A 26,335-nucleotide genomic window follows, 5' to 3' on the forward strand; every position below is an offset into this window, starting at 1 on the left:
GTATGGTGTTCGTTCCTCTGTTGTATACAAAGCGCGCACTTCCGACTTCTCATGTAAACGTGCCATAGTGCTTACAATACTGATGTGTGGACTGTTGGCAGTAAGCGATTTTTTTTAAAGTTAATAAAGTTTTAATTATTGACTTGTTTCTTACACCAACCTATCGATTTGCTTCAGAAGACATTAATTGATCGACTGGAGTCGTGTGGATTACTTTTATGTTGCCTAAATATGCCTTTTGGACCGTCAAACAGCCAGCAGACTGATGGCACCCATTGCATTGTATGGACAAACTGAGCTGAAATCTGCTTGTAAAAATCCTCGCTTCGGTTCTGCTGAAGAAGGAAAATCATACACATCTGGGATGGTTTAAAGGGAAGTAAATCATGAGAGGATTTTATTTTTTGGGTGAACTATCACTTTAACACACAATCCTCAAAAACGGTGACAATCGACAAATGTATTAAGTTAAAAGACTTGCTCCTAACATTACCACACAACAACTGACTAAGAGTGGCAACAAAAAACAACAATAACAGCATAATTAAAGTCATCAAACAGCAAAAAAATAAGCCTATAAGACTAACCACATATAATGTTGCAATGCATGCTGGAAACTCACAAATCAGCAACATTGTTCAATATGAAATTGTTAATTCAGACAACTCTGTTAGGCTAGTTGGGACAACATTTGGGGGAATATTGTTGGTCTAATATGTGTTTTATGTAGATACAAAGTAATTCCCATTTCGTAATATCTGTGACTCAAAACCACCCATAAGCTTGATCAAATGCAATTTCATGTTTCGCTGTGCTTAGTAGGCATACTTTATGCGACACTATATAAAATGTATTTTTGCCTTTGTATTAGTAGTTCTTCAAACAAGTTGTAAACAAAGCACACTTGCAGAACCAGCTCAGCACTTATGCATTTGAAATTAAATACTATATTTTTGTTTACAATTCATTGATTAATGAACTGATACCTTAATTATATTGTTCATCACAGAACATATTGTGCTGGTAATTCCGCCACGTTATTGTGCAATTTAGGTTCAAACTAGGCCCTGTGAAAACTACCATTTAATAATGTTAAAGATCAGCACAAGGATGCTTATGTAATGGCATTTTCTAACATTCTGCTCATTTACTCGAAACAGCAAGAGCCGTGGACCAGCCCGTACTCCCTGACGACAGATTGCAGCGGATTGCGTCTCTGTCACACCACGAACAGCAGAACAGCTGAAGCCGAATATTCGAATTCCACGATTCGAATTCAAATAGGATTCGAAATTCGAATTTTAAGACGTAATCACACAATACTACTGAGGCACTCACTATAGACTTAGTAAAATATGAAAAATCTGGCAACATTTTATTAACGACATTTGAGTTCCAGCATGATGCAAGTGTGACATCTCTTGCATTATTCCTATGCCCATACCGTTTAATACGTCGTTGACTGTTCAAAAAAATCAAATTAAAATAAATAATTAAAATAAGAATAATAGCCTAACATATGGGCATATTACATCACGTCATTATATTAAAACATGTTCTATTAGTCTTCATCTCTGCAGTTGTGTCCCATATGAATGACATAATTTAGATTTATACTGGGCTGTCTATGAGGCCTGGGAACTACACACAAGGGATTCCGCTGCAAAGAAAATAAATAACCAACTACAGAAGAAATCACGCATCTAGACATGGCACTCCGCAATAATATAAGAAGACTGTTTAAGTAATAATAAACAGAGGGAAGAAAACAGGTAGAGACAACAAGGCAAAACAACTAATCCAGATAAACTATGCACGTACGCACCTGATGATGTTCTAGACCCCTGTCTTGAATATCCTTGGCTTGTCAATCCCCGTGTGGCCTTAAAATCGGGTGTCGTGCTGTTAATTCATCTCTCGCTGTGTTAAACTGGATGGCACGCGCATCACGTCGCGTGGTTTGCATTGCCACACTCCAGTGTCATCAATCCCACGGAAGACAGCTCGGATTTTAATCCAGGAGAAGAGTGTTTTCGGTCTAGTCCAGACACTCCGTTGTCACGGTCACGCCCATCTCGCCTTCGCAGTTGTCCCGTTAAAGAAATCCGAGGACGGGTTTTGCCCTCGCCCACATCATGCGTCTCTGCGGTTGGTCTGGATGCCACGACATGTATAGCGCCGCCTCCGGTTGCGAATGTACGAATGGTACTACGGTAACAGACTCATTAATATTCATGAGTCAAAACTTCGACGTCAACACACGCTAATTAATATTCTCAAATCGGCCTGCTGCATTGGAACGTTATTCGGAGAAGGCTGAGCGAGCTAATTATTATTCACGAGAGCGGCGGGGTTGGCACCACCTCACTGCTGTTACCTACGCGCACAGTGACGCTCGAGCGAGGGGTTTGACAGCTCGTGGAATCCTCCGCAGTTTTAGGGATTTACCTGTGGAACCGCAACGGCCTTATTATACCTATAATACATGCAGTGGTTTTGCTGTGTCACTCTTATTGACACTTTTCAATTAAGATGTCCATCTGCGTCTGTAAAGGCGCATACGGGTGTTGATGATGCGGGTGTTTGTTAAACGAGTTTTTGTATTATGTATGTATTAGAGATGTATGAATTATATATATATATATATATATATATATATATATATATATATATATATATATATGTGTGTGTGTGTGTGTGTGTGTGTGTGTGTGTGTGTGTGAATAATGCATAATCCAAATTTAGCACAAGTAAAAAAAATAAAAAAAATTTAAAGAGAGAGAGAGAGAGAGAGAGAGAGAGAGAGAGAGAGAGGGAGGAGGATAGTGGCCCCATGACGCACTATTGTGGATGAAACCGAAAGCTTTGGTGGCTACTTGAAGGACACTATTACCACAGCTTTACAATTTACATTAACATTTACCTACATGCATTCATTTATCGCAGTGTTTCCCAATCCTTTCCTGGAGTACCACTAAATGCTACACATTTTGGATGTCTCCTTTATCTAAAACATCTGATTCTACTGATTATCTAAATAGTAGAGCCCCCAATGATCTGAATTGTGTCAAAAGGGAGATATCCAAAATGTACAGTGTTAAAAGAAGGTTTAAAATACACTCCAATATATTTGTATTTCTTTATTTATGCCATTTATCTGCTATAATAACACTGTACCTTTGAATATCTTCAAGGAAAATGAAGGATAGTGTCACTTATACAGGGATGGTGCTGATCAGTAACAGCTGCGCTTCTACGTGATAAGTGATAAGTGTCCCAATGTTCAGTGGATCAGTATCCTTACCAGTGCCCGAATTCGTGTTCACGATATACTGATTCACGACATAGGGAGCTGATTGAGACACAGGGTTTGTTACATAAGTGGCACCCCTTTCCTCTTTGTTTTATTTATTTTATTGTACTCTGGCACCTGTTTAGTATTGTGTTTTTTCTTTCCTTCTTTCAAACATCTGAATGTACAATTCCCAGTTCTTGATTATGGCAATAAAAAACATAAAAAATAAAAATAACCTTTAAAAAAAAAAAGAGGAAAAGAATGGGTCGTCGTATTTTGATGACGTCACTTCAAGGCGCCAAAGCGTCTTTCCAGCTTTCCTCCATAGTGTCTCGATTGTGGGCATTCACTTACACTTCTTTAGAATAAAAACTAAAACGAATGTGGCGTATTTAATGTGTCACCCACACCTGCCATCCTTCAACACGTCGAGTCGTTTTCAACTCTTGTCGCTCTCGCCATGAACGACGATGATGATTTGATGGCAAGTTTTCATTCAGATACACTCCACGATAATGTGGCTGTTCCTGATGGACTTTGCTGGGTGTCGGTTCTCTCTTGTCTGCTGCTTGCGTGCTCCTATGTCGGAAGCTTATACGTCTGGAAAAGCGATTTACCAAGGTAAAGTTAATTGTCTGGAATTCACTTCTTAAACGATTCAAAATGCTTTGTGATACTCGATAATGCTGCTGTCCATGTTGGAAGCTCACTAAGTTTTCACGCTGCTTAGCGTTTAAATGTTACACATCATGGCCTCTTTCTATTATTGTGTAAAGTATTGCCTAGTTTACCTAAATTACCTAAACAGTAGGCAATTTTTTTATCAGTTATTTTGATTTTTTTCTTATATTATAGTCAGTTTTCCATCATGTCATTTTTGGTCAACTATTATTATTATTCATATTTTTTATTTGATGTTTGTATTGTGTTATACTGTGTATATACCCTAGGTATGCAAACTCATTACCATTGAATGCATGTTGATAACAGTGATCAATGAACACTGTTTTGTTTGTTTGTGGGATTGTTTGCATTAACAGGGATCATCCTGCAGTGATAAAGAGGCGCTTCACAAGTGTGCTGATTGTGTCTGCTCTGTCTCCACTATTTGTGTGGGCATGGAAGGTGTTCACAGGCATACAGGTTAGTTTTTAGTCCTTTGTGTGTTGTGTTAGGTGTTTATTGTAATCTGTTTTCCCAAATGGAACCAAGGATTGTCAAAAAGCAAAAACTTGAGACCAAAATTTTACATATTATTATTATTATTATTATTATTATTATTATTTTAATGATCTAATATGGAGTTCTGGATTGATCATGTTGTATTTTACAGAACTCACTAAGCCTGTGTACTAAAATGTTGTGTGATCTCATTAGATCTGATTCTGTTTTGTATTTATGGTAACCTTATTTGTTTGGGAAACATTACACTTGCATGGATTTGTTTGATTTCCTTCATAGCCTGGTCCCTCATTACTGGCACTTATGGGGATCCGGTTTGAGGGACTATTGCCTGCTGTCATTCTACCCTTGCTGCTGACCATGGTGAGGTTTTTAGGGAAAATGGCCAATGCCCACAATTATTCTCCCACAGTCCTATTTGTGTTTTTCCATTGGACCACTTATCTGAGACATCTGACACATTTTTCATGATTGACATGACATGTTTTGATCATGGGCTTCACCCCTCTTTCTGTCAGGTGCTGTTTCTGGGTCCCCTGATCCAGCTAACTATGGATTGCCCCTGGGGTTTCATTGATGGGATAAAAGTGGTTGTTGGTATGTAATCTTGTCCATTTCCATTGATTTACATGTATTTTAATAATCTGATAAAGAGATGTAAAGTTTACATTCTTTAATAACTGAAACACTGACACAGTTAGTGATAAACCTTTATAGCCATTAGGGCTGCTTGATTATGACAATCGTAATTGTCGATTAGTTCCCTCGATTATGCAATTGTAGGGCTGCCCCCGACCAAAGATTTTCCTAGTCGACTAGTAGGAGTTAATTTAAGCCATTAGTCGACTAGTCGCATGTTTATGATATTAAGTGAATCACTTGAATATATATTTGTTTTGGGGGGGGCATCAGAAAATGGTTTGAGTTCCAGGGCTTTGAAATAATGTTATAAGTAACATTGCTAACACTGTTCTACATTACAGAGAAATACTAAACCGTATTAATGAGCCTTTAAAATATACATTTTACAAGCGCACGCATGAAGCGAGCAGAAGTGACAACGGCAAAAGTGGTAATGATTCTGAAGCACATTAGGGTTGTTGCTGATAGATGATGATCTTGGGATCGACGATGGTCAGAGTGATCGCCAATAGCTGATGCCTTTGACGATGTCAAGATGATATATGGCTTGTTTTCCCATTAATGTATTTTATTATTATTATTATTATTATTATTAGGCTATTATTATCAAATTAATATTACAAATAATGTGCCCGTAGACACACGGACTCTCGCTTGAAGAAACACACTTTATTATATTATTAAGAACAGATGACAGAAAAGCGCATATGACTCGCTGATACGGAGGCGTGCAGTCTCGTGGAACATGCGCATGTAAAAGTTTCTCACTCTTTCTTTGTTTCAGTCTTCTGATTTATTTATTTTTTTTGCAAGAACACTATCGTATATGAGTGCTGCAAATGACCTCAGACATCTCAGCTCAGGAGGTGCTTTGAGTTCAGTTCACTTAATTTCCACAGAGCAGTTCATTGTGACCACAACTCTGCAGCCTATACATCTGTGATTAAAACATAAAATAATACAAAAACATGTTCACCTCAAACCATGATTTATATTTCAGTGATTATTATCATAATTATAATTATTATTATTTATAACTGTTTTTATGTCTTCATTTGTGTAAGTAATTTTCCACCTGCATGTTTAGACGGATTCTTGCCTGACGGTAAAAGGTGTGTGTGTGTGTGTGTATATATATTATTCTTTTATCACTTCATTATTTTAATTGCTTTTTTTGTTTCGATTGGGGTTGCCGATGTAACTGGATATTGCAATATCGTGAAGGAGGGAACAAAACGAATTTATTCACACACATGATGTATTTTCCCGGATAACGAAATACCCGACTGGTAGCGAATGCACAGATGAAGTAGGTTCTTTGCCAGAGAGATGTTGACAACTGTTGTAAAACCATCTTTCAAAAAGTTGAACACCACACATTTTAATTGGACTTATTTTTTTTCCAGTTTCATTTGGATGTTTAGTTAAAAAAAAAAAAAAAAAAATAAAGTTCAAAATTTTAAATCAAGGTGTCTTGCTTTGTGTAGGCTTAACCCTAACCCTGCTTAATGAAAATTACCCCATAGTACCACCTAGCGTCCAACCATCGGTAATACTGGTGTTCGTCGTTTTTGTGGAGTTTTTTTCTGCAACCAACCGACCAGGCACCTGCACACATAGACATCAAAGGGGGCTTGAGCACCTGCCCTTTTTCTTCCTCCAGAGAAAGTGCCCTTTTTCTGGGGTGCTTTTTTTTAAAAATAAATAAATGAATGTATATATATTCCTGTTTGTGCACAGCTTCCCTGTCAAACAAATATATTTATTGAATAAAAAATCAAAATATCAGGTCAGGAGATGAGGCTTTGTCGAGTTCCGATGCCCTCCCTCTCTCTCTCTCCCCCTCCGCTTCTCCGCGCAGCAGTGCAGCACACATCGGCACATCAGACACACAGACAGGCAGGCAGAAGCCCCTCCCAGCTCCTATCCCAGTTGTGTTTTTCTTGGCTTGTGTGGAGGTGAGTGGTGATGAACAAAAGACTAAGCTACCAGTGCCTCGACTTTACAGCTAATTAGCCAGAAGACAAATATAGTTAACTTGTGTCTTGCTAACGTACATGACTCATGAGCTACTAGCTAATGTAATAAGTTAACTCAAGTTTAGCTAAGGCAATATATCATGGCCATACAGGCCGTACTTAATGGAGACACTACAGGTGAATACAGTAAAATTTGCGTCTAATAGCGTCATCACATTCGGCACATTGTTATGCAAATTAGGCGTTAACTAATTAAAATGCGCTAATTTGCATACATTTGACAAGGCACTGCAGGTGAATAGGATAAACAAAATAACTAAAGCATATCACCATAGAACTTCCCCAGTTAATGACTTGCATCAAGAGTCTTTTCCCCTGAAATGTTATGTTTAAATATGCAGATTAGCTTGTTTTGGTTAATTTAGAAGAAATCTACAGATGCAAACAGACGAAGGGTAGTAGGCTTAAAACAAACACCATCTAAATGTGTATTTTGGAAGTTTTCTTTCCATTAGAGTAAAAAGACATTGAAGCAAAATAGACCAAAATCTAAAAATTGACCACTACATGGAAAAAAGGTGTCCTGCCTTAAACAGGAACTTCATAATTTTAATCGTAGGCTCCTCATCTAAAACGATTTATTGCCTTGTGCAAAATAAACATTATTAGTGAAACTATGTCCCTCTCCTTGGTGCAGTCATTTATTCTAAATATATACTTGAAACTAGTTGCATAGAAAACATGCACATTGTGGCATAGTTTCCTTTGCTGTTGCCTGCTCCTGTGATTAACCTAGTGAATACTTAAGAAGACCATGATCTCTGTGTGAACTGTATGAAACGATTGCGTGAGTGTGAGGGAATTAAAATAAATTGGTAAGGAAGTCAGAGTTGTGTTAATTAACGTTTTGTTTAAAAAATGATTTTTAAATAAATAATTATGAGAAGTGCCCTTTTTTTCCACTTGAGCCCCTGCCACCCAAAATGTCTGTGCACGTCCCTGCAACCAACCAATCAAAACTTGGTCGACCAAGACTCCTCTCATGGACTAACCTTTGGTTGACTATTAGGGGGCAGCCCTGTGCAGTTGCGATACATTTTAATGATAGAATTTACATAAAGATATTTATTTTGTTGCAGGGTGTATGCATATCATATAGAGGTCAGACAATAGTGGATTTTGCCGATACCGATAACTAAGGTGGTGGAAAAGGTATATAATCGAGTAATCGGCTGATTAGTTTTTAAAAATTTATTTATAGAATATAAAAAAATATATATATATATATTTCCTAACTATGAAGGGCACAGACACAGAGGCTACAAAAGTCCAAAATGAATAAAATCACAGATGCAGCTTATTGTTCAACCAAAAATGAATATTTGGTGCATAACATGGGACTTTTAACTATAAACAAGCTTGAAACACTTATACTGGGCTATTCATTTACAAATGAAACATCACTAATATACAGTACTGTGTTTCTGAATTACTTGACTGCTGTTTTTTACATCAGTAAATGAAAGCTAAAGGGTCAAGTTCACTCTAAGCAGCTATTTTAACACAATAGGAGTGGACCTAAATGGATTGTTGCAATTGACACTTTTCACGATAAGTTTATTGTGGCAGCTGTAATTGTAATTAACTCTTATTTATCTGATTAATTGTGCTGCCCTAATAGACCCAGCGTTCTCAACTTCATATTTCTAATTTGACATTTTGTATCAAGTCAATTAGTAACCACAATTATATGACAAAAAAATCAACTACATTTATTTTTGTTGTAAAAGACAGTTTCTTCAGTGATGTCCTGCAATGTTCTTGCAGACCCATGCTTCTGGACGCTCTGTCTGAGTGACATGCGTTGGCTGAGGAACCAGGTAGTTGCACCGTTAACAGAAGAGCTGGTTTTCCGAGCATGCATGCTTCCCATGCTAGTGCCCTGTGCTGGCCCTTCCACTGCCATCTTCACGTGCCCACTTTTCTTTGGTGTTGGTGAGTTGAGACCATGTGCCTTCCTAGATATAATCGATTTTTTTGTTGATCTTCAACGTCTCAATATCTATTCTCAAAAATCTTTAAATCAATGCCCTTTTCAATGGATGTCTGAAAATTTTCTCTAAATATTATTTGCAGTGCACCTCCCTTGAGTTTTTTTAACAACTATACTGCGGAAAGTCAGTTTATCAAATTACGTCTTTGAGCAAATTAATGAACATTGGTGGGAGGTCAAGCCTAAAGGCAGATTTATTATGTTGATAATTATATTTATTAATTACAATATAATTGAAATTTTGGTTCCGACCCTATTGTTAATCTTGATTAAAAATTAACAATAATTAAAACATTAATTTTCTGTACCAAGTTAAACAGTTGCCTGTGCATTTGTTCGCAGAGAATTTCTTTCATATCTAAGCAAAATTGACACCGTTATTGAATTGAAATGATCAACTGAATTGTTATCAAATCAGGAAAACTCCTGAAAATGGCTGTCAATCCACCCACTTGTAGATAGTATTTTTATTAATTACTGTTGGAATAAACCTTGTATTTATGTATTTTTATGGTGATGAATGTTATCAGACTGGATCAAGGAAAATGAGAAAATTATGTTTAAGAACCATGTTTATTTACATTTGGATTGACTTTTGTACCATTATTGTCACTTTAACTCTCTCTCTGTCTCTCTCTCTCTCCTGTTTGTGACTGTAGCTCATTTTCACCATGTAATTGAGCTGCTGCGGTTCAGACAGGGCACTGTCTCAGGGATTTTCCTCTCTGCAGGTAACCAAGTCATTAGTTTACTGTCATCTTGGCACAAGTAGTGCTACCCATGAGACAAAATTATTCATAGCTATGTTTTTGTCCTTCTCAGTGTTCCAGTTCTCCTACACGGCAGTATTTGGGGCCTATACAGCCTTTATATTCATCAGGACAGGTGCATCTATGATTTTTTTTAATTTATTCTTTATTAGGACTACTAAGACTTTTTTGCATTGTGACATCATAAAGCATATGCAATTAAAGAATCTCATTCTCATTACTGTAATGCTGTAAAAATTTTATTTATATGTTTAATGTTATTAGTTTTTTAAAATTAATTTTATTTTAAATCTATTTGTATCTAATTTTATTTGTAATGTTTTATTAATTTAATCTTTTGTATAATATGTAATATATATATATATATATATATACAGTATACAGTGCATTCATAAATTTAGACCCATTCATATTTTTTTCACATTTTATGTTGCAACCTGTTTAAATAAAAATAAAAATTCACATCAATCTACACTCCATACCCCATAATGACAAAGCAAAACCAGATTTGTGATAAGTTTGCAAATGTATTAAAAAGGAAAAACTTAAATATCACATTGACATACAGTTGTGCTCAAAAGTTTGCATACCCTTGGAGAATTGGTAAAATATATACCATTTTTTTAAAGAAAACATGAGTGAGCAGGCAAAACACATTTCTTTATTTCTTATGGGATTCATATTCAACTGTAGGTTATAACAGGATGGCACAATCATAAAACAAAACATGGCAACAAAGAAAAAAATGAAATGACCCCTATTCAAAAGTCTGCATACCCTTAGTTCTTAATACTGTGTATTGCCCCCTTTAGCATCAATGACAGCGTGCAGTCTTTTGTAATAGTTGTCTATGAGGCCCCAAATTCTTGCAGGTGGTATAGCTGCCCATTCGTCTTGGCAAAATGCCTCCAGGTCATGCAAAGTCTTTGGTCGTCTTGCATGAACCGCACGTTTGAGATCTCCCCAGAGTGGCTCGATGATATTAAGGTCAGGAGACTGTGATGGCCGCTCCAGAACCTTCACCTTTTCCTGCTGTAACCACTGGAGGGTCAACTTGGCCTTGTGCTTAGGGTCATTGTCGTGCTGGAAAGTCCAAGAGCATCCCATGCGCAGCTTTCGTGCAGAAGAATGCAAATTGTCTGCCAGTATTTTCTGATAACATGCTGCATTCATCTTGCCATCAATTTTCACAAGATTTCCCATGCCTTTAGAGCTCACACCCCACCCCAAAACATCAGTGAGCCATCACCATGCTTCACAGTGGGGATGGTATTCTTTTCACTATAGGCCTTGTTGACCCCTCTCCAAACATAGCACTTATGCGGTTATGACCATAAAGCTCTATTTTGGACTTGTCACTCCAAATTACAGTGTGCCAGAAGCTGTGAGGCATGTCAAGGTGTTGTCATTTGTGGCATTGGCACAGTAAATGCTTCTTTCTGGCAACTCGACCATGCAGCTCATTTTTGTTCAGGTATCGTCGTATTGTGCTCCTTGAAACAACCACACCGTCTTTTTCCAGAGCAGCCTGTGTTTCTCCTGAGGTTACCTGTGGGTTTTTATTTGTATCCCGAACAATTCTTCTGGCAGTTGTGGCTGAAATCTTTCTTAGTCTACCTGACCTTGGCTTGGTATCAAGAGATCTCCGAATTTTCCACTTCTTAAAAATGTCTTGCACTGAGAAGAGGCTTCCGTCTGGCCACTCTGCCATAAAGCCCAGATTGGTGGAGTGTTGCAGTGATGGTTGTCTTTCTGTAAGTTTCTCCCATCTCCACACATGATCTCTGGAGCTCAACCAGAGTGACCATCGGTTTCTTGGTAACCTCTCTTAACAAGGCCCTTCTCCCCCGATTGCTCAGTTTGGCTGGGCGGCCAGCTCAAGGAAGAGGCCTGGTTGTTCCAAACTTCCATTTAAGAATTATGGAGGCCACTGTTCTCTTGGGAACCTTCAATGCAGCCGGAATTTGTTTGGTAGCCTTCCCCAGATCTGTGCCTCAACACAATCCTGTCTCTGAGCTCTGCAGGCAGTTTCTTTGACCTCCTAGCTTGGTTTTTGCTCTGATATGCATTTTAGCTGTGAGACCTTATATAGACAGGTGTGTGCCTTTCCAAATCATGTCCAGTCAATTGAATTTGCCACAGGTGGACTCCAGTCAAAGTATAGGGACATCTCAAAGATGATCCAGAGAAATGGGATGCACCTGAGCTAAATTTCAAGTGTCATAGCAAAGGGTCTGAGTACTTATGTCAATGTGATATTTCAGTTTTTTCTTTTTAATATATTTGCAAACCTATCAATAATCTGGTTATTGCTTTATGTGGTATGGAGTGTAGATTGATGTAAAAAAAACAAAAAAAAATGTAAAGCATTTTAGCAGCAACATAACAAAATGTGAAAAAAAATAAAGGGGTCTGAGTACTTTAGGAATGCAGTGTGTGTGTGTGTGTGTGTATATATATATATATACATACATACATACATACAGTGCATCCGGAAAGTATTCACAGCGCTTCACTTTTTCCACATCTTATGTTACAGCCTTTTTCCAAAATGGATTAAATTTATTATTTTCCTCAATTCTACAAACAATACCCCATAATGACAACGTGAAAGAAGTTTGTTTGAAATCTTTGCAAATTTATTAAAAATTAAAAAAAAAAAGAAATCACATGTACACAAGTATTCACAGCCTTTGCTCAATACTTTGTTGAAGCACCTTTGGCACCAATTACAGCCTCGAGTCTTTTTGAGTATGATGCTACAAGCTTGGCACACCTATTTTTGGGCAGTTTCTCCCATTCTTCTTTGCAGGACCTCTCAAGCTCCATCAGGTTGGATGGGGAGCGTCGGTGCACAGCCATTTTCAGATCTCTCCAGAGATGCTCAATTGGGTTCAAGTCTGGGCTCTGGCTGGGCCACTCAAGGACATTCACAGAGTTGTCCCGTAGCCACTCCTTTGTTATCTTGGCTGTGTGCTTAGGGTCGTTGTCCTGTTGGAAGATGAACCTTCGCCCCAGTCTGAGGTCCAGAGCGCTCTGGAGCAGGTTTTCATCAAGGATATCTCTGTACATTGCTGCATTCATCTTTCCCTCGATCCTGACTAGTCTCCCAGTTCCTGCCACTGAAAAACATCCCCACAGCATGATGCTGCCACCACCATGCTTCACTGTAGGGATGGTATTGGCCAGGTGATAAGCGGTGCCTGGTTTCCTCCAGACATGATGCTTGCCATTCAGGCCAAAGAGTTCAGTCTTTGTTTCTCATGGTCTGAGAGTCCTTCAGGTGCCTTTTGGCAAACTCCAGGCAGGCTATCATGTGCCTTTTACTGAGGAGTGGCTTCCGTCTGGCAACTCTACCATACAGGCCTGATTGGTGAAATGCTGCAGAGATGGTTGTTCTTCTGGAAGGTTCTCCTCTCTCCACAGAGAAATGCTGGAGCTCTGTCAGAGTGACCATCGGGTTCTTGGTCACCTCCCTGACTAAGGCCCTTCTCCCCCGATCGCTCAGTTTGGCCGGGTGGCCAGCTCTAGGAAAAGTCCTGGTGGTTCCAAACTTCTTCCATTTACGGATGATGGAGGCCACTGTGCTCATTGGGACCTTCAGTGCTGCAGACATTTTTCTGTACCCTTCCCCAGATCTGTGCCTCGATACAATCCTGTCTCGGAGGTCTACAGACAATTCCTTGGACTTCATGGCTTGGTTTATGCTCTGACATGCACTGTGAACTGTGGGACCTTATATAGACAGGTGTGTGCCTTTCCAAATCATGTCCAATCAACTGAATTTACCACAGGTGGACTCCAATCAAGTTGTAGAAACATCTCAAGGATGATCAGTGGATACAGGATGCACCTGAGCTCAATTTTGAGTGTCATGGCAAAGGCTGTGAATACTTATGTACATGTGATTTTTGTATTGTTTTTTATTTTTAATAAATTTGCAAAGATTTCAAAAAAACTTCTTTCACGTTGTCATTTTTAGTTTATTGTTTATAGAATTTTGAGGAAAATAATGAATTTAATCCATTTTGGAATAAGGCTGTAACATAAAATGTGGAAAAAGTGAAGCTCTGTGATCACTTTCCGGATGCACTGTATATATACGTGGGTGTGTGTGTACTGTATATATATACACACACACACACACATATAAGGGCTGTTTATTTAACGTGTTAATTTAGTGTGATTATATAAAATATAACATGTTAAAAAGATTATAGCAATTAATCATGCCACCTGACACGTACATAAATTCCGTAATAAAAGTATGGATTTTCCTACCATACAAGAAATTCAAGCTTGAAGTACATCTGTTTTGACCAATAGGTGGCAGTGCACCCCAAAAAAACCTCACAAGCAGCGCAGCCACAGAATGAGAACCACTCACTTAGGAGAAATACATGAATCTTGAGATGTGTTTTTCAAAGTTTTCACTACTTTTAACTTAGCACAGCATACTAAAAATTAATGAGTTTATGACGCTGAATACCAGTGAGATTCTCCAAACGCGTCCATCTGAGACACGCATGTGCATAGAGCGACCATTTAAAAACAGCGCAGACAGAACGCAAGAATGCGTACTGTGAGAACTGGACACATTGACGAACTCAGTGCAGAACAGATTTGCTGTCTACTGTAGGCTTGTTCAGTGATATGAGAATAAAACTAACAATATATTGAGTTCTTAAGCCACTTGTTGTGTTGTTTAATCAATACATTATTAATCTGGCAAAATAATGCAAGTTATTTCAAATGGAATTTCAGTAGACCCTACATATTACATTTATAAATATTTGAATAATTATGCATTATATGAATTCTCTTTATTTGGGGGCCTTTCTCAGCAAATATTGATTTATGCGATTAATTGCGATTAATCGAATTAATCTGCATGTCATGTAATTAAATGGATTAAAAATCTGAATCGATTGACAGACGAGATATATATATATATATATATATATATATATATATATATATATATATATATATATATACACACACACACACACATATATAGACACACACAGTGTGTTATATATATATATATATATATATATATATATATATATATATATACTGTATGTGTGTATATAAACACACACTGTGTGTGTGTGTCTATATATGTGTGTGTGTGTATATATATATATATATATATATATACTGTATATACACACATACAGTATATATATATATATATATATATAAAATATGTGAGTTTATTATATAAATCGTGAGATTGTATAAAAATCATGCATCAAGAGATTCACCCATATAAGCTACAACTAACTCTAATATACATTGTGTGAAAAAGTATTTGATTTCTTCTGTTTTTGTGTATCATACTAAATTGTTTCAAAAATTCTAACAAAAAGGCAATCTGAGTAAACACAAGATACAGTTTTTAAATGATAATGTTATTTATTGCAGCAAAAAAGTTATCCAAGAACAACTGGTCCTGTGTGGAAAAAGTATTTGCCCCTTAGTTACTAAATACCCAAATCTATGAAACTGCATTCATAATGGGGTTCAGCTGGACTAGACACACCCAGGCCTGATTACTGTCAGCCCTGTTCAATCAAATCGACACCTAAATTGAACTTTTTCTAACTTTGTCTCACCCAGTAGCACTAGGCCAAGTTTGAAAGAAATTCCAGAAATTATGAGGAAAAAGGTGATTGAAATGCATCAATATGGGAAGGGTTACAAAGCTATTTCAAAGACTCTGGCACTCCAAAGAACCACAGTGATAGCCAGTATCTCCAAATGGAGAAAACTTGGCATGGTAGTGACCCTTCCCAGGAATGGCCGACCTTACAAAATTCCTCCAAGAGCACAGCAACGACACATCCAGGAAGTCACAAATAAGCCAAGGACAACATCCAAGGAACTGCAGGCCTCTTTTGCATCAGTAAAGGCTACTGTTCATGACTACACTATCAGAAAGACACTAGTCAAAAACGCCATCCATGGAAGAGTGGCGAGACGAAAACCACTGCTATCACTGAAGAACATTAAGTCTTGTCTGAATTTTGCCAAAACACACCTTGATGACCCTCAAAGCTTTTGGAAGAATGTTCTGTGGACTGTTGAGTCGAAAGTGGAACTGTTTGGAAGACAGGGGTCCTGTTACATCTGGCACAAAGAAACGCCGAATTCCACAAAAAGAACATCATACCTACGGTCAAGCATGGTGGTGGTAGTGTGATGTTGTGGGGATGCTTTGCTGCTTCAGGGCAAGGGCGACTTGCAATAATTGAGGGAAACATTAATTCTGCTCTCTACCAGAAAATCCTAAAGGAGAACGTCTAGTCATCAATCTGTGAGTTGAAGCTCAAGCGCAACTGGATTATGCAGCAAGACAATGATCCAAAGCATAGGAGTAAGTCCACCTCTGAATGTCTCAAAAGAAGCAAAATTAAAGTTTTGGAGGGGTCTAGTCAAAGTCCTGACTTGAACTCGATTGAGATGCTGTGGCAGGACCTTAAACAGGCAGTTCATGCTTGAAAACCCTTCAATGTGGCTGATCTAAAGCAGTTCTGCAAAGAAGAGTGGGCCAAAATTCCACCACAGCGTTGTGAAAGACTGATCTCCAGTTATCGGAAGCTTTGGTTGCAGTTGTTGCTGCTAAAGGTGGCTCAATCAGCTATTAAGTTTAACGGGGCTAGTTAGTTTTTCACATGGGTGATATAGGTGTTGCATAACTTTTTTGCTTCAATAAAAAATATATATATTTGAAAACTGTATTTTGTGTTTATTCGGGGTTGCCTTTGTTTTATGTTACATCTCATTTGAAGATCTAGAACAATTTAGTATGAAAAATACACAAAAAAAGAATAAGGAAAGGGGCAAATAATTTTTCACAGCACTGTAACTAGATGATAACAATGTTACATACACATTTGGCATACAAAGAAATACAACTTTTTCATCTACGTGTGTGTCTTAAGGTCATCTGGTTGGTCCTGTGCTGTGCCATTCCTTCTGTAACTACATGGGTTTCCCGGCTCTCAGCACAGCCTTGGAACACCCGCACCGCCTCTCCATTCTCTCCTTCTACGTTTTGGGGGTCATTCTCTTCCTCCTCCTCCTCTTCGTCATGACTGACCCACTCTTCTACGGTTTGCCAACGCCTGTCTGCACCCTGACCTCCACAGCTGGCTCCATTTGCTCCTGATCCTTCTCTCCAACCATACCTGCACCTGTAGTCATCCATTCCTTCTCTCGAAAGCCTACAGCCATTTGGAAAGGAGTGGCTTTTTCTTTCTCCAGGCTCTGCAACTGGTTTGACCTGCAGAACAGGTATGAAAATTCTCCGCCTCTGTGAGGTTGGTGAAAGGACTCATTGGATGCAAAACATCCTCAGGTTGCTTCACCGTTCTGCATGATGAAAGCAGCAGATTTTTAGTGTTATCAAGTGACATCAACTATGAACCAGGCCTACATTTGACGAAGAACAGGTTGATTATACATGTCTGCATGTTTATATGACTATTTCAGTGTATTTATCTTGAAATTGGTGCTGGGGGATAAAGATCAGACAACGATTACGGGTTTACAGGGAAGATTTGTACGCTGAAATGTGCATTTCTGAAAATGCATGACTCCCTATTTGTTCTCACTCATATACACCTCACCTGTTTGGTCTGGTGCCTTTGAAGAAGACGTTCATGTTTACCTTCAAAGTCATGAAAGCATTCAAAGTTAGAGATTTTTGGCTTTAACCTTGAACTTTTTATCTGATCATCACTTTACTCCGTTCAGTAGCCTTAAATATAGATACTGTATGTGTCCAGTCTTTAGGTATGCTACTGGAGGAATAGAGATATTAGAAAAACAAGTTTGTGAGTGTGAATCTGAAGTTAAAGAATTGCCCTTGGCACATAGTTTTTGTGTAAGTTTAGATTCTATTAATTGGCCTCATGTGCAACAGTTTATAGTGGTTTATTGCAAATTATGAGACATTTAAAAAAAAAAAAAGTGTCACTCCTGTTTTGCCAGTTGTTATTTAAAAATCAATTTATACCAATTTCTGTTGATGTAGCAGCAATTTTTACAATTTCAGGTTATTCACTGCTGGATTTTGACCTGTGGGGTTTCATTCATATTTAATGCAGTGCTAAAGACAGTCTTTTTACATGCACATAAGAATTTCTTGTCCTGTTAATTTGGTGGCAGTGGAGGATGTTAAAGGAGTAGTCCACCCAAAAATGACACTTCTCTTATTTACTCACCCTCATGCCATCCCAGATGTGTATGACTATCTTTTTTCTACTGAACACAAAAAAAAGATTTTTAGAAGAATATCTCAACTCTCTAGGTCCATACAATGATGAAGTGAATTAGATCGCTTCAGAAGACATGGATTAAACCACTGGAGTCGTCTGGATTACTTTTACGCTGCCTTTATCTGCTTTTTGAAGCTTCAAAGATTTGGTCACCATTCACTTGTATGGACCTACAGAGCTGAAATATTCTTCTGAAAATCTTCATTTGTGTTTTGCAGAAAAAGTGAGTCATACACATCTGGGATGGCATGAGGGTGAGTAGATGATAAAATAATTTTTATTTTTGAGTGAACTATTCCTTTAAGGTAGATTTGACACTTGTTTGATTTGTTTTAAAATTGAGAAAATTCCAATACTTTTTCAAAGGCGCCACCGAAGGCAACATGTTGCCATTTCATTATGACACTTCTATTCTTTCTAAACACGTTTAGTTGTGTGACAAATGCCAACATTGCGTCAAGATTGGATCGTCTAACTTGTACTACCTGTATCAGAGAATTACAACTCAAATACTTTGACCAACATATGGTATAGTTCTGTTCAATCTAAATACTAAACTTTTATAAACATTTTTATATCACAAATGAAAGAGTCATGCCTACAGTGGGTTTCATGGTGATTTCATTTTTACACGGGTTCCTTCACCATGAAACGTTCGTTGCATGCTGCTACATTGGTGACTTGTAGATGTTTAGATGTTGATCGGTATAGAAATGCACCAAATACACATACATTCAAAGTGTAGGCTATAATGCTAAAAATGGTTTTAGATTACAAATGTGGCTTGCTGCCCAGAATAGAGCTTGCTATGAACATTGCTAAAACAATGCTATTTGTAAGGGTGTCCATTATTCAGTTGTTTTTGCTTCTAGCCCTCATTAAATGTGAAAGTAAAAGTATATAGAGAGAGTACAGTCATCTACATGATTGCTTGTAATTTGTTGATTAATATATTGACATAGCCACAGTCCTTCAAGAGAACATAGTCACATATTCGTTATATGTAGTAGGGGTGTTCATAGTTTCTGTGTTGTGAGAGACCATGCAAAGTAAACCTTTCAAGCAATAATCTCACAAACAGGATCGAATCAGGGATTTCTGTGTAGTGTGAAGCAAGATCTAGTTACCTATATTGATACCCAAAATAATTTCTTATTTGGCTAACTACAAAGAAAATGTGAAATGCCACCATTTGAACTGCCAAATTTATCATAGTTGTGGTATTGTAGATGTAACAAAGAAATCTATGTAGTTAGGCTTCTGAAATGTTCTGGTTTACTAGTCTCTAGCGTTGAAAGAAGTGCGTGTTAAAGTGTGCCATAGTGTATATGACTGTGCTGACATGTTTACACTGGGAGGATGCTGTATGTAAGCACTGCTCCAGGATCAGTTTAACCTGTGACTGGCTACTCTGAACGCTGCTGAAGTTTAGTTCCTTGTGCTTGTTGTGAATACAGTCAACAGAGGGTGCCACAGGACCATTATTGTTTATTTGTGTCTTTTTGTGAGTAGTTACGAAGAATGAAGCACTCACCTTCATGTGAGTTAATGGGTGAATCTCACTAAGAAATGTCATTTGTTCACCCAACAATCAGTAGAGAGAAATAAAAAGTGTAATTTTGCTTAAAGAAAATGAAGCCTATTTTACGGCCATTACGATTTTTTGCATTAACACCAAATGCATGCGTTTTTTTTGTTTGTTTTGTTTTTAACCAAACATTGTTACATGCCCGGGACGTATATCCAAGGGCGTAGATTTGGCTTGAACATTGGGGGGGGGGGGTTGGTTCCTCCCCCCATCCCCCCTGGAATCTACGCCCCTGCGTATATCTATCACAAATGGATCTACAAAATGCCCAGACAGTGTAAAAATGAATAGAATAGAATATATTCTGCTATATTTTGAAGTTTTATTTTTCGTGCATTAAAAGAGATGATGCAACAATTCAGGACAAATCTAGAACAGGATTTTTTACTTTCACACTGAAATTTCATGAGATGCAACTGGCTGTCAAAAACAAATTGAGCTACACATAACATAAGATAAACAAGATACACATATTTATTTTCTCAGGCACTTTCTCAGTCTAAATAGACATACAGCTTACATAATGTCAGTAGTATACCCAAATAACAATAGCCAAATCATACTGTTTATGTGTTACACTTGCTATAGTTTACTTCCACATTGTTTCTTCATCAAATAGCAGTGTTGGATGTAAATCAAGCCAATTACTTAAATAACAGCGCCACCTTGAGAAAGAAAAAGCATGTATAAAATGTATTTGTACACGCATATGGGATACTGATAATTCACCACTGTCAAAAGAAAACCAAAGTAATATAGTAGTCATTTGTATGAATATAGAACTAATTTGTCTTGTAATAAAAAAATAAATATAAATCTTGTGATGTACACCTGTATTGATATGAAATAATCAATAATTACAAACCTAGTGTCTCTAAAGACCCTATACACTTTTGATACTTAAGCAATTATAGTGTATATATATAATTTAGCAATTTTAAATTTTAAAAACTTTTTTTTGTTACACTATTTATATGAGAAGGGTTAAGGAATACTAAAGAGGTGTGGGCACAACTAAAAATGGATGAGGTACAGGGGGTGGAATGAGGTCTCGGGTCACTAAAGACCTGAGGTATGCGTTTAAGGGTAAATGACATGTAAAAATAATAATGCTCATCACTGTAATGCAAAAATAAATTAAATATTATTTAATGATTAAGTATCAAAATATTTATACATAATGGTGTTATGTTGTACAGCCTTTAATGTTGATTTAAATTTTGAAAATCATCGTATTATAGTATTTTTATTCTGTTAATACAGTAAAAAGTACTGTATTACAGTAATGAGAATCTGATCTTTGTCATCTCCATTCAGTATAATGGGAATTATAAAACTTAAAATGTAAACATCAGGACACATTACAGTAATGAGAATGGCAGGCTTCATTTTCTTTATGCAAAGTATAATGTCTTGTGATTTTGAGGTCACATGTAAGCTGGACATGATGTCATTATGTTCATCCTTTTATTATGAACTTAGAAACTTGTGCTTTGCACATTTAATTCCGTCATCAGATAGTTTAAATTATGATTAACTTTTGCCCTGGGATTGAAAGTATTTGTTTAAGGCAAACCTTCACACATTCTTGATATCTTTGGAAGTTCATTGTTCAGGATTTGTCTGAAAAAAACAAGTCATGACTGAAATACAGATCAGCCGACTCAGTGGTTAAACTGCACTAGGAGGCCATGTTGAGTTGGGATTTTTATAGGGAAGGCTGAACACACAGGTACTTGGCAAGGACTTGCTGGCTGTCACTGCTGTGATTGATTACCTGTGTAACTGAAATGGCATTTTCCTAGGGGAACGTTTGTATATTTGAATATGTATCTGGAGCTTGTTAGGTGTCACTCATTGCAGTCCAATACATGGATCCTCACTTCCTCGCTAAATTTCTGCTTTCATCTATTTTCACAAGAGACTTTCATTTATTTATTTTTTTCTAATAAGTGTCTCTCATCCCCTGTTTGAATTCACACTCTTCTTTCAATTGAATCTGAGTATTTGCAAGCAAAACAATTGTCACCGGTTTGGGCTTGCGTAGATGCTTGGAACACTCGTCATATTTACCGTCAGGACCGGAGGAGCAATAGAAGTTCAAATCTATTTTTGCAAATGTGAAACTTGACCTAGTGCTATTTTAACTCATTGAAACAACAACTGAAGAATGTATATTATTTGAAAATGCAACACAGATGTTTATTGAAAAGACTGGTTTGTGATTAGCCAATTCAAATGTTTATATGGAGAGATATATTTTATAATCAAATCTATTTTGGTGTCTGAGAATAATGTGGATGCAAATTGTTTTTCTGCAATTCACTGATGGACAAATGTTTTAGGACTATCTTTTTGGGGTTCTTTTAATTCACTCTGCAAAACTCTGCTGTTCATAAATAAATAGTTTTTAAACCTACTACTTGGAGTTGTGGTTTATTTTTATTTTTTTCCTGTATAGCTAAAAGCTGAAGTGTGTAATATCTGCGGCAATGAACGGATTTGCAAAAATAACGATTATGTTGTTTTTAAACAGGTTTTCCAAATTGATTTTTAAAGTCCCATACTGTTTACACTCCTTGGGAAGTCAACCCATGTATGTCTTATAGTCTCTCTGCACATTAAACTGGGATAGGAGAAAGTGTTATAGAAAAAATTTACAAATTTCTCCTTTATATGATATTTAAATTGCTCCTGAATGTGATTTAGAAAATTCAAAGGGAGAAGTCTTCACTTTCTTAATTGTGTTACCTCTATTTGACCAACAGGGAGAGGTGTTAGCATTCTATACTTATGCACTGAAATATTGTTTTTATAAAATGTTCCTCATCTTTAATATTTATGCATTTCATTGTGTCAAGTTGGCAGCTCATCTTTTGAAATTTTCAAGCGTTGACAAAACTGGGGCAAGAACATGTGGAGACTGGCAATGGCGCTACATTTAACTAGTAGACACTTCAAGAAGTGCGTCTTTCCCCCCTCTGCTAGGTTTGCATGAGACTATATGATGTTTTCGAGGTTGTATCCATGGAGTCATTCTCTGCAGACCTAGAAATTGACATTCTTCAGAAGAGGAATGTGTACGGTTCACTGTTAGCATTGAATCAAACGTTACCTCATCTGTGATGAATCATATTTCATAGAAGTCCATTCTGTGTCAGATATCGTGATGTTTCACATTAAACCAGTGACTATTTGTGTTTAAACGACATTGAACAGAACTATTGTGAGGTCTTTTCCTTTATTGCTGTCACCAACATGATGTTATATGCTTTTCTTTCTCTTTGTCAGTCTGTGTTCCATCACTTGTGAGCATCTGTTTTTTTTTGGGGTGTTTTTTTGTTTGTTTTTTGGCTTGGCTTGACTTGGCTTTTGATTGGAGAAGAACTGTGAAAACTGCATTAATGGAAAGTGAAACTGAACTTAGGGCATTCATTCCTACAGAAGCCTCTTAAATAAATCTTAGTTAAATCCAAATGTATTTGTGAGGTTATATTGATTAGTAAAGCTGTTTTTCTTTTGTTCAGCTTCTGTTATGCTTGAGAGCAACATTATTGACCTGAAGAACAAATGAACTGAAGAACATAATGTTTTCATTTTTATAAATATCGAGCTTTTGGGTGAAGAAAACAAGCCCACCAGCAGGGAAGGTAATGGTAATATCTCAATTGGATAGATGGAGATAAGCGTCAGGGTTTTTTGGCTTCAGTGCCTGTGAATCAAAGGTTTGCTTTTGTTTGTTTTTCTTCCAGGCAAAAAACACTGAACAATAAATGTATAAATTTCTGATGGAACAATGAGTTTTCTGGAGGTGTGGCATTGTGTTCAGTGCTTGCTCTAACATGTTAATAATAATAATAATAATAATAATAAATAATAATATTTTTATATAATTGTTCTCTCTCTCTTCTATTATAAGAATAATCTTTATATATATATATATATATATATATATATATATATTTACAGTGCTATCTTTGTTTTTTACAGGAATGAAAATGAAGCTGTGAGGGATAGACTTACCATCTCTTCAATGGCATGAATGGTATAAAGCTGTATAAAGCTCGTAGATCACATCTGATTTTCTACAACTCATGTCATTGTCTGGAGTTCTTTGTAAACTAAATGTTCTTGGACAGATATTTTGCAATGTTATGTCTGCAAAACGATCCAAAAACTCTTTAAACTGCAGTACAGCCTATTGAAGAGACTGTAAGTCTGTCCCTCATAGCCTTGTTGTCATACTCATCAAAAATCAAAGATGGCCCTGCTGACAATAATATCTTTTATTGAAAAACAATTCAGACCTGAGGTGGTAATGCGGCCACGATGCGCAGTGGAGTTACAGGGGTGTGCATTATTTTTCAATAATTCAATGGGCCGAAATCACTTATGCCGCTTTGACCACAGTTACCACACCTTAAGACATCGTTCAGGGTTTTATCTCAAGACATTGTCTGGTTTTCGTCACTAAAATGCTCTTGTAAGTGGAAACCATTAGTTAGGCAACTCCTAGCCAATCATGTATCAGCCATCGCTTTATAAGTCTGTTACAATCTATCACATTGCTGTTTCAGTGTGCCAACACGGCATCCTCCACCACCCCACTGCCACCAGTTGAGTCCCATCCTGCACGGGGGTAGGCACCTCCCCCCTGCCAACTATCTCTGGCAGGATCTGACGGTTCCGATTATAATCTCTTTGGACCACCAGACGGGGCTTACGCTAAAGAGAAACATTACATTCTTGTTACATATTCATCAAATAAATGACATCTTAAACTTTACTCAAGTCTGCGAGTCTTTCTGATAGAACTACCTTCTTCTGCCATGGATTCAGCATGTTGTTTTGAAAGAGCCCAAGTCTCCCTTGCTTATTTGAAAATGTCACTTTAGAAATAGATACTGAGCCTTGCACTGCTTTGCTTGTGTGTGTGAACGAGAGAAAGAAAGAGAGAAACTGAGAGAGATTGCGTGTGGGATTACCTGTGTTTGCTGTGGCTCTTGTCAGCTGTAACATCATTTCAAATTGCCAAAATGTAAGTTTAAGCATACTTCTCAGCAGCAGCGAGTGTTGCCATTCCTGTATATACAGGGCTCCAGACTGCAACTAAAATGGTCGCAAAAGCGAGCAAAAATAATTGATTGTGACAATAATTTAAAATCTAGTTGCCATTGGCGACAGTCAGGTTGAGTGCATTCATATCCAGTTTCCTCAGATATCATTTTGTGAGTTATTGAATACATCTTTAGAGCGTGCACAACCAGTGTGTCTCCTGCCGCTTTTCACCCATTCTGTTGTGATGATGACCTCGCTGCACTGCACGCAACAACAAACTCTGCGCGAGAGAACAAATTACTCTTTTGAACCGGGTCTTTTTCATGAATAACCTGAAAAGAACTGAGGATTTCAACTCAGGAGCTCAGGTTGGCTGTTTGAATCAGATTCCTTTTCTCAGCGAATCAGCCAGTGAGCTCACAACGGGGAACACAGACATTTCAAATCCCGTACTGTGTACCAATTTTTTCTTCTGGTAATTATTGATTGGTATTGGAGTAGCACAATAAACTGCATCTGGGATTTCTTTCAATTTGCACTCTTGTAGTCTCTGTGTCTGGGCCATCCAGTAACAGTAAAGAAAGACTAAGGCAATATTTTTAAACAGATTTTATATACAGTATATATATATACCTGTCTATTTAAAATCAAGCTTTTAACGAAGCTCAAGCGTGCTTTCCACAGATATTAAAAGTTATTTTGGATAATATAGAAACACAACTCGCTCTGGCAAATAAGAAGGGTAGAATGCGCAAAAGAATGTAAAAAATATATATTACTTTATAGTACTTGAAAATTAAGAAGATATGCAGAGGCAGGACATTGCTTTTCCAGAAAGTGAAACTGAGGGGAAAACTGAAATGCCTTCTATCCTCTTACATACTTCTTGATCTCTTTAACAGTATTACTTTTCCAACAGGAATGCTGCCGCATTGTCTGTCACCAAGTTTATACGCCTGGAAGAGGCTCCGCTCCACACCATCTGTTTATTTTATATTTGCTTGCTGTCTCCGTCCCCTTGTCTCTCAATCTCATTTGTATTCATTTTATGAACGTGTGAATGTTTAAATGTCTAAAATGCAAGGTTTCACTCAAACTGACATTAAAACCTGCTAATTTAATTATCTGTACTTACACTACAGCAACCCTTTCAGCCCAAACAGAGTTGTAAAATTGCACTTCAGCATGACTCATTATCCAGTTTCAGCACATTTTGGGGTAGTAGATTTCAGTTTACTTTCTCTAAACATTTGTCAAGGAATGACCTAATTTATTTCAAGAATCATGCGGCAGTTGTACAAGGAGGCAGTAAAAATGTAAACGTTGGCCTGTGGTGGCCTTTCAGCACAGGAGTTTCTAGGGTGGACATCCAGCTTCAGAAAGGGTTTGCTCAGCTGTGAAGGGCATTAACATATCTGAACTCCCAGGTGTATACAGTGTATGGTCTATAAAATTAAACTGTTTGTAAAACGTTGATGCT

The 26,335-nt window shown here is 37.3% G+C and overlaps 2 protein-coding genes across 4 annotated transcripts in view; one reads left to right on the forward strand and one right to left on the reverse strand.

Annotated features, from left to right (window-relative positions):
- The window catches only part of LOC127452361 (E3 ubiquitin-protein ligase pellino homolog 1-like), a 30,277-nt gene extending 28,112 nt beyond the window's left edge, over positions 1-2,165 (reverse strand). For both annotated transcript variants that reach the window (XM_051717890.1, XM_051717813.1), the window contains exon 1: positions 1,826-2,165. The gene's annotated coding sequence lies outside the window, so the exon portion shown is untranslated. The remainder of the gene's footprint in view (positions 1-1,825) is intronic.
- A 1,403-nt stretch (positions 2,166-3,568) lies between these two features.
- Positions 3,569-22,571, forward strand: LOC127453067 (CAAX prenyl protease 2-like). 2 transcript variants are annotated; one of them, XM_051719135.1, is made up of 8 exons: positions 3,569-3,916; positions 4,336-4,438; positions 4,757-4,840; positions 4,996-5,074; positions 8,926-9,093; positions 9,811-9,882; positions 9,974-10,036; positions 16,872-22,571. In XM_051719135.1, exons 1-8 carry the CDS (start codon positions 3,756-3,758, stop codon positions 17,096-17,098), a joined length of 957 nt encoding a protein of 318 aa, XP_051575095.1. In that variant the 5' UTR covers positions 3,569-3,755; the 3' UTR covers positions 17,099-22,571. The 2 variants fall into 2 exon arrangements, with proteins under 2 accessions (XP_051575095.1, XP_051575187.1); XM_051719227.1 differs by lacking the exon at positions 4,757-4,840.
- Positions 22,572-26,335: the final 3,764 nt, after the last annotated feature.

Source organism: Myxocyprinus asiaticus, chromosome 1 (assembly GCF_019703515.2).
Source record: "Myxocyprinus asiaticus isolate MX2 ecotype Aquarium Trade chromosome 1, UBuf_Myxa_2, whole genome shotgun sequence".
Classification (NCBI taxonomy): Eukaryota; Metazoa; Chordata; class Actinopteri; order Cypriniformes; family Catostomidae; genus Myxocyprinus; species Myxocyprinus asiaticus.

Bases quoted from the DNA above. Each gene is read 5' to 3' on its own strand.
- LOC127453067 (XM_051719135.1), top strand. From the start codon at position 3,756: ATGAACGACGATGATGATTTGATGGCAAGTTTTCATTCAGATACACTC. The intron at 4,439-4,756 runs GTTAGTTTTTAG...TTTCCTTCATAG, and splicing joins AGGTGTTCACAGGCATACAG to CCTGGTCCCTCATTACTGGC. The intron at 9,094-9,810 runs GTGAGTTGAGAC...TTGTGACTGTAG, and splicing joins CCCACTTTTCTTTGGTGTTG to CTCATTTTCACCATGTAATT.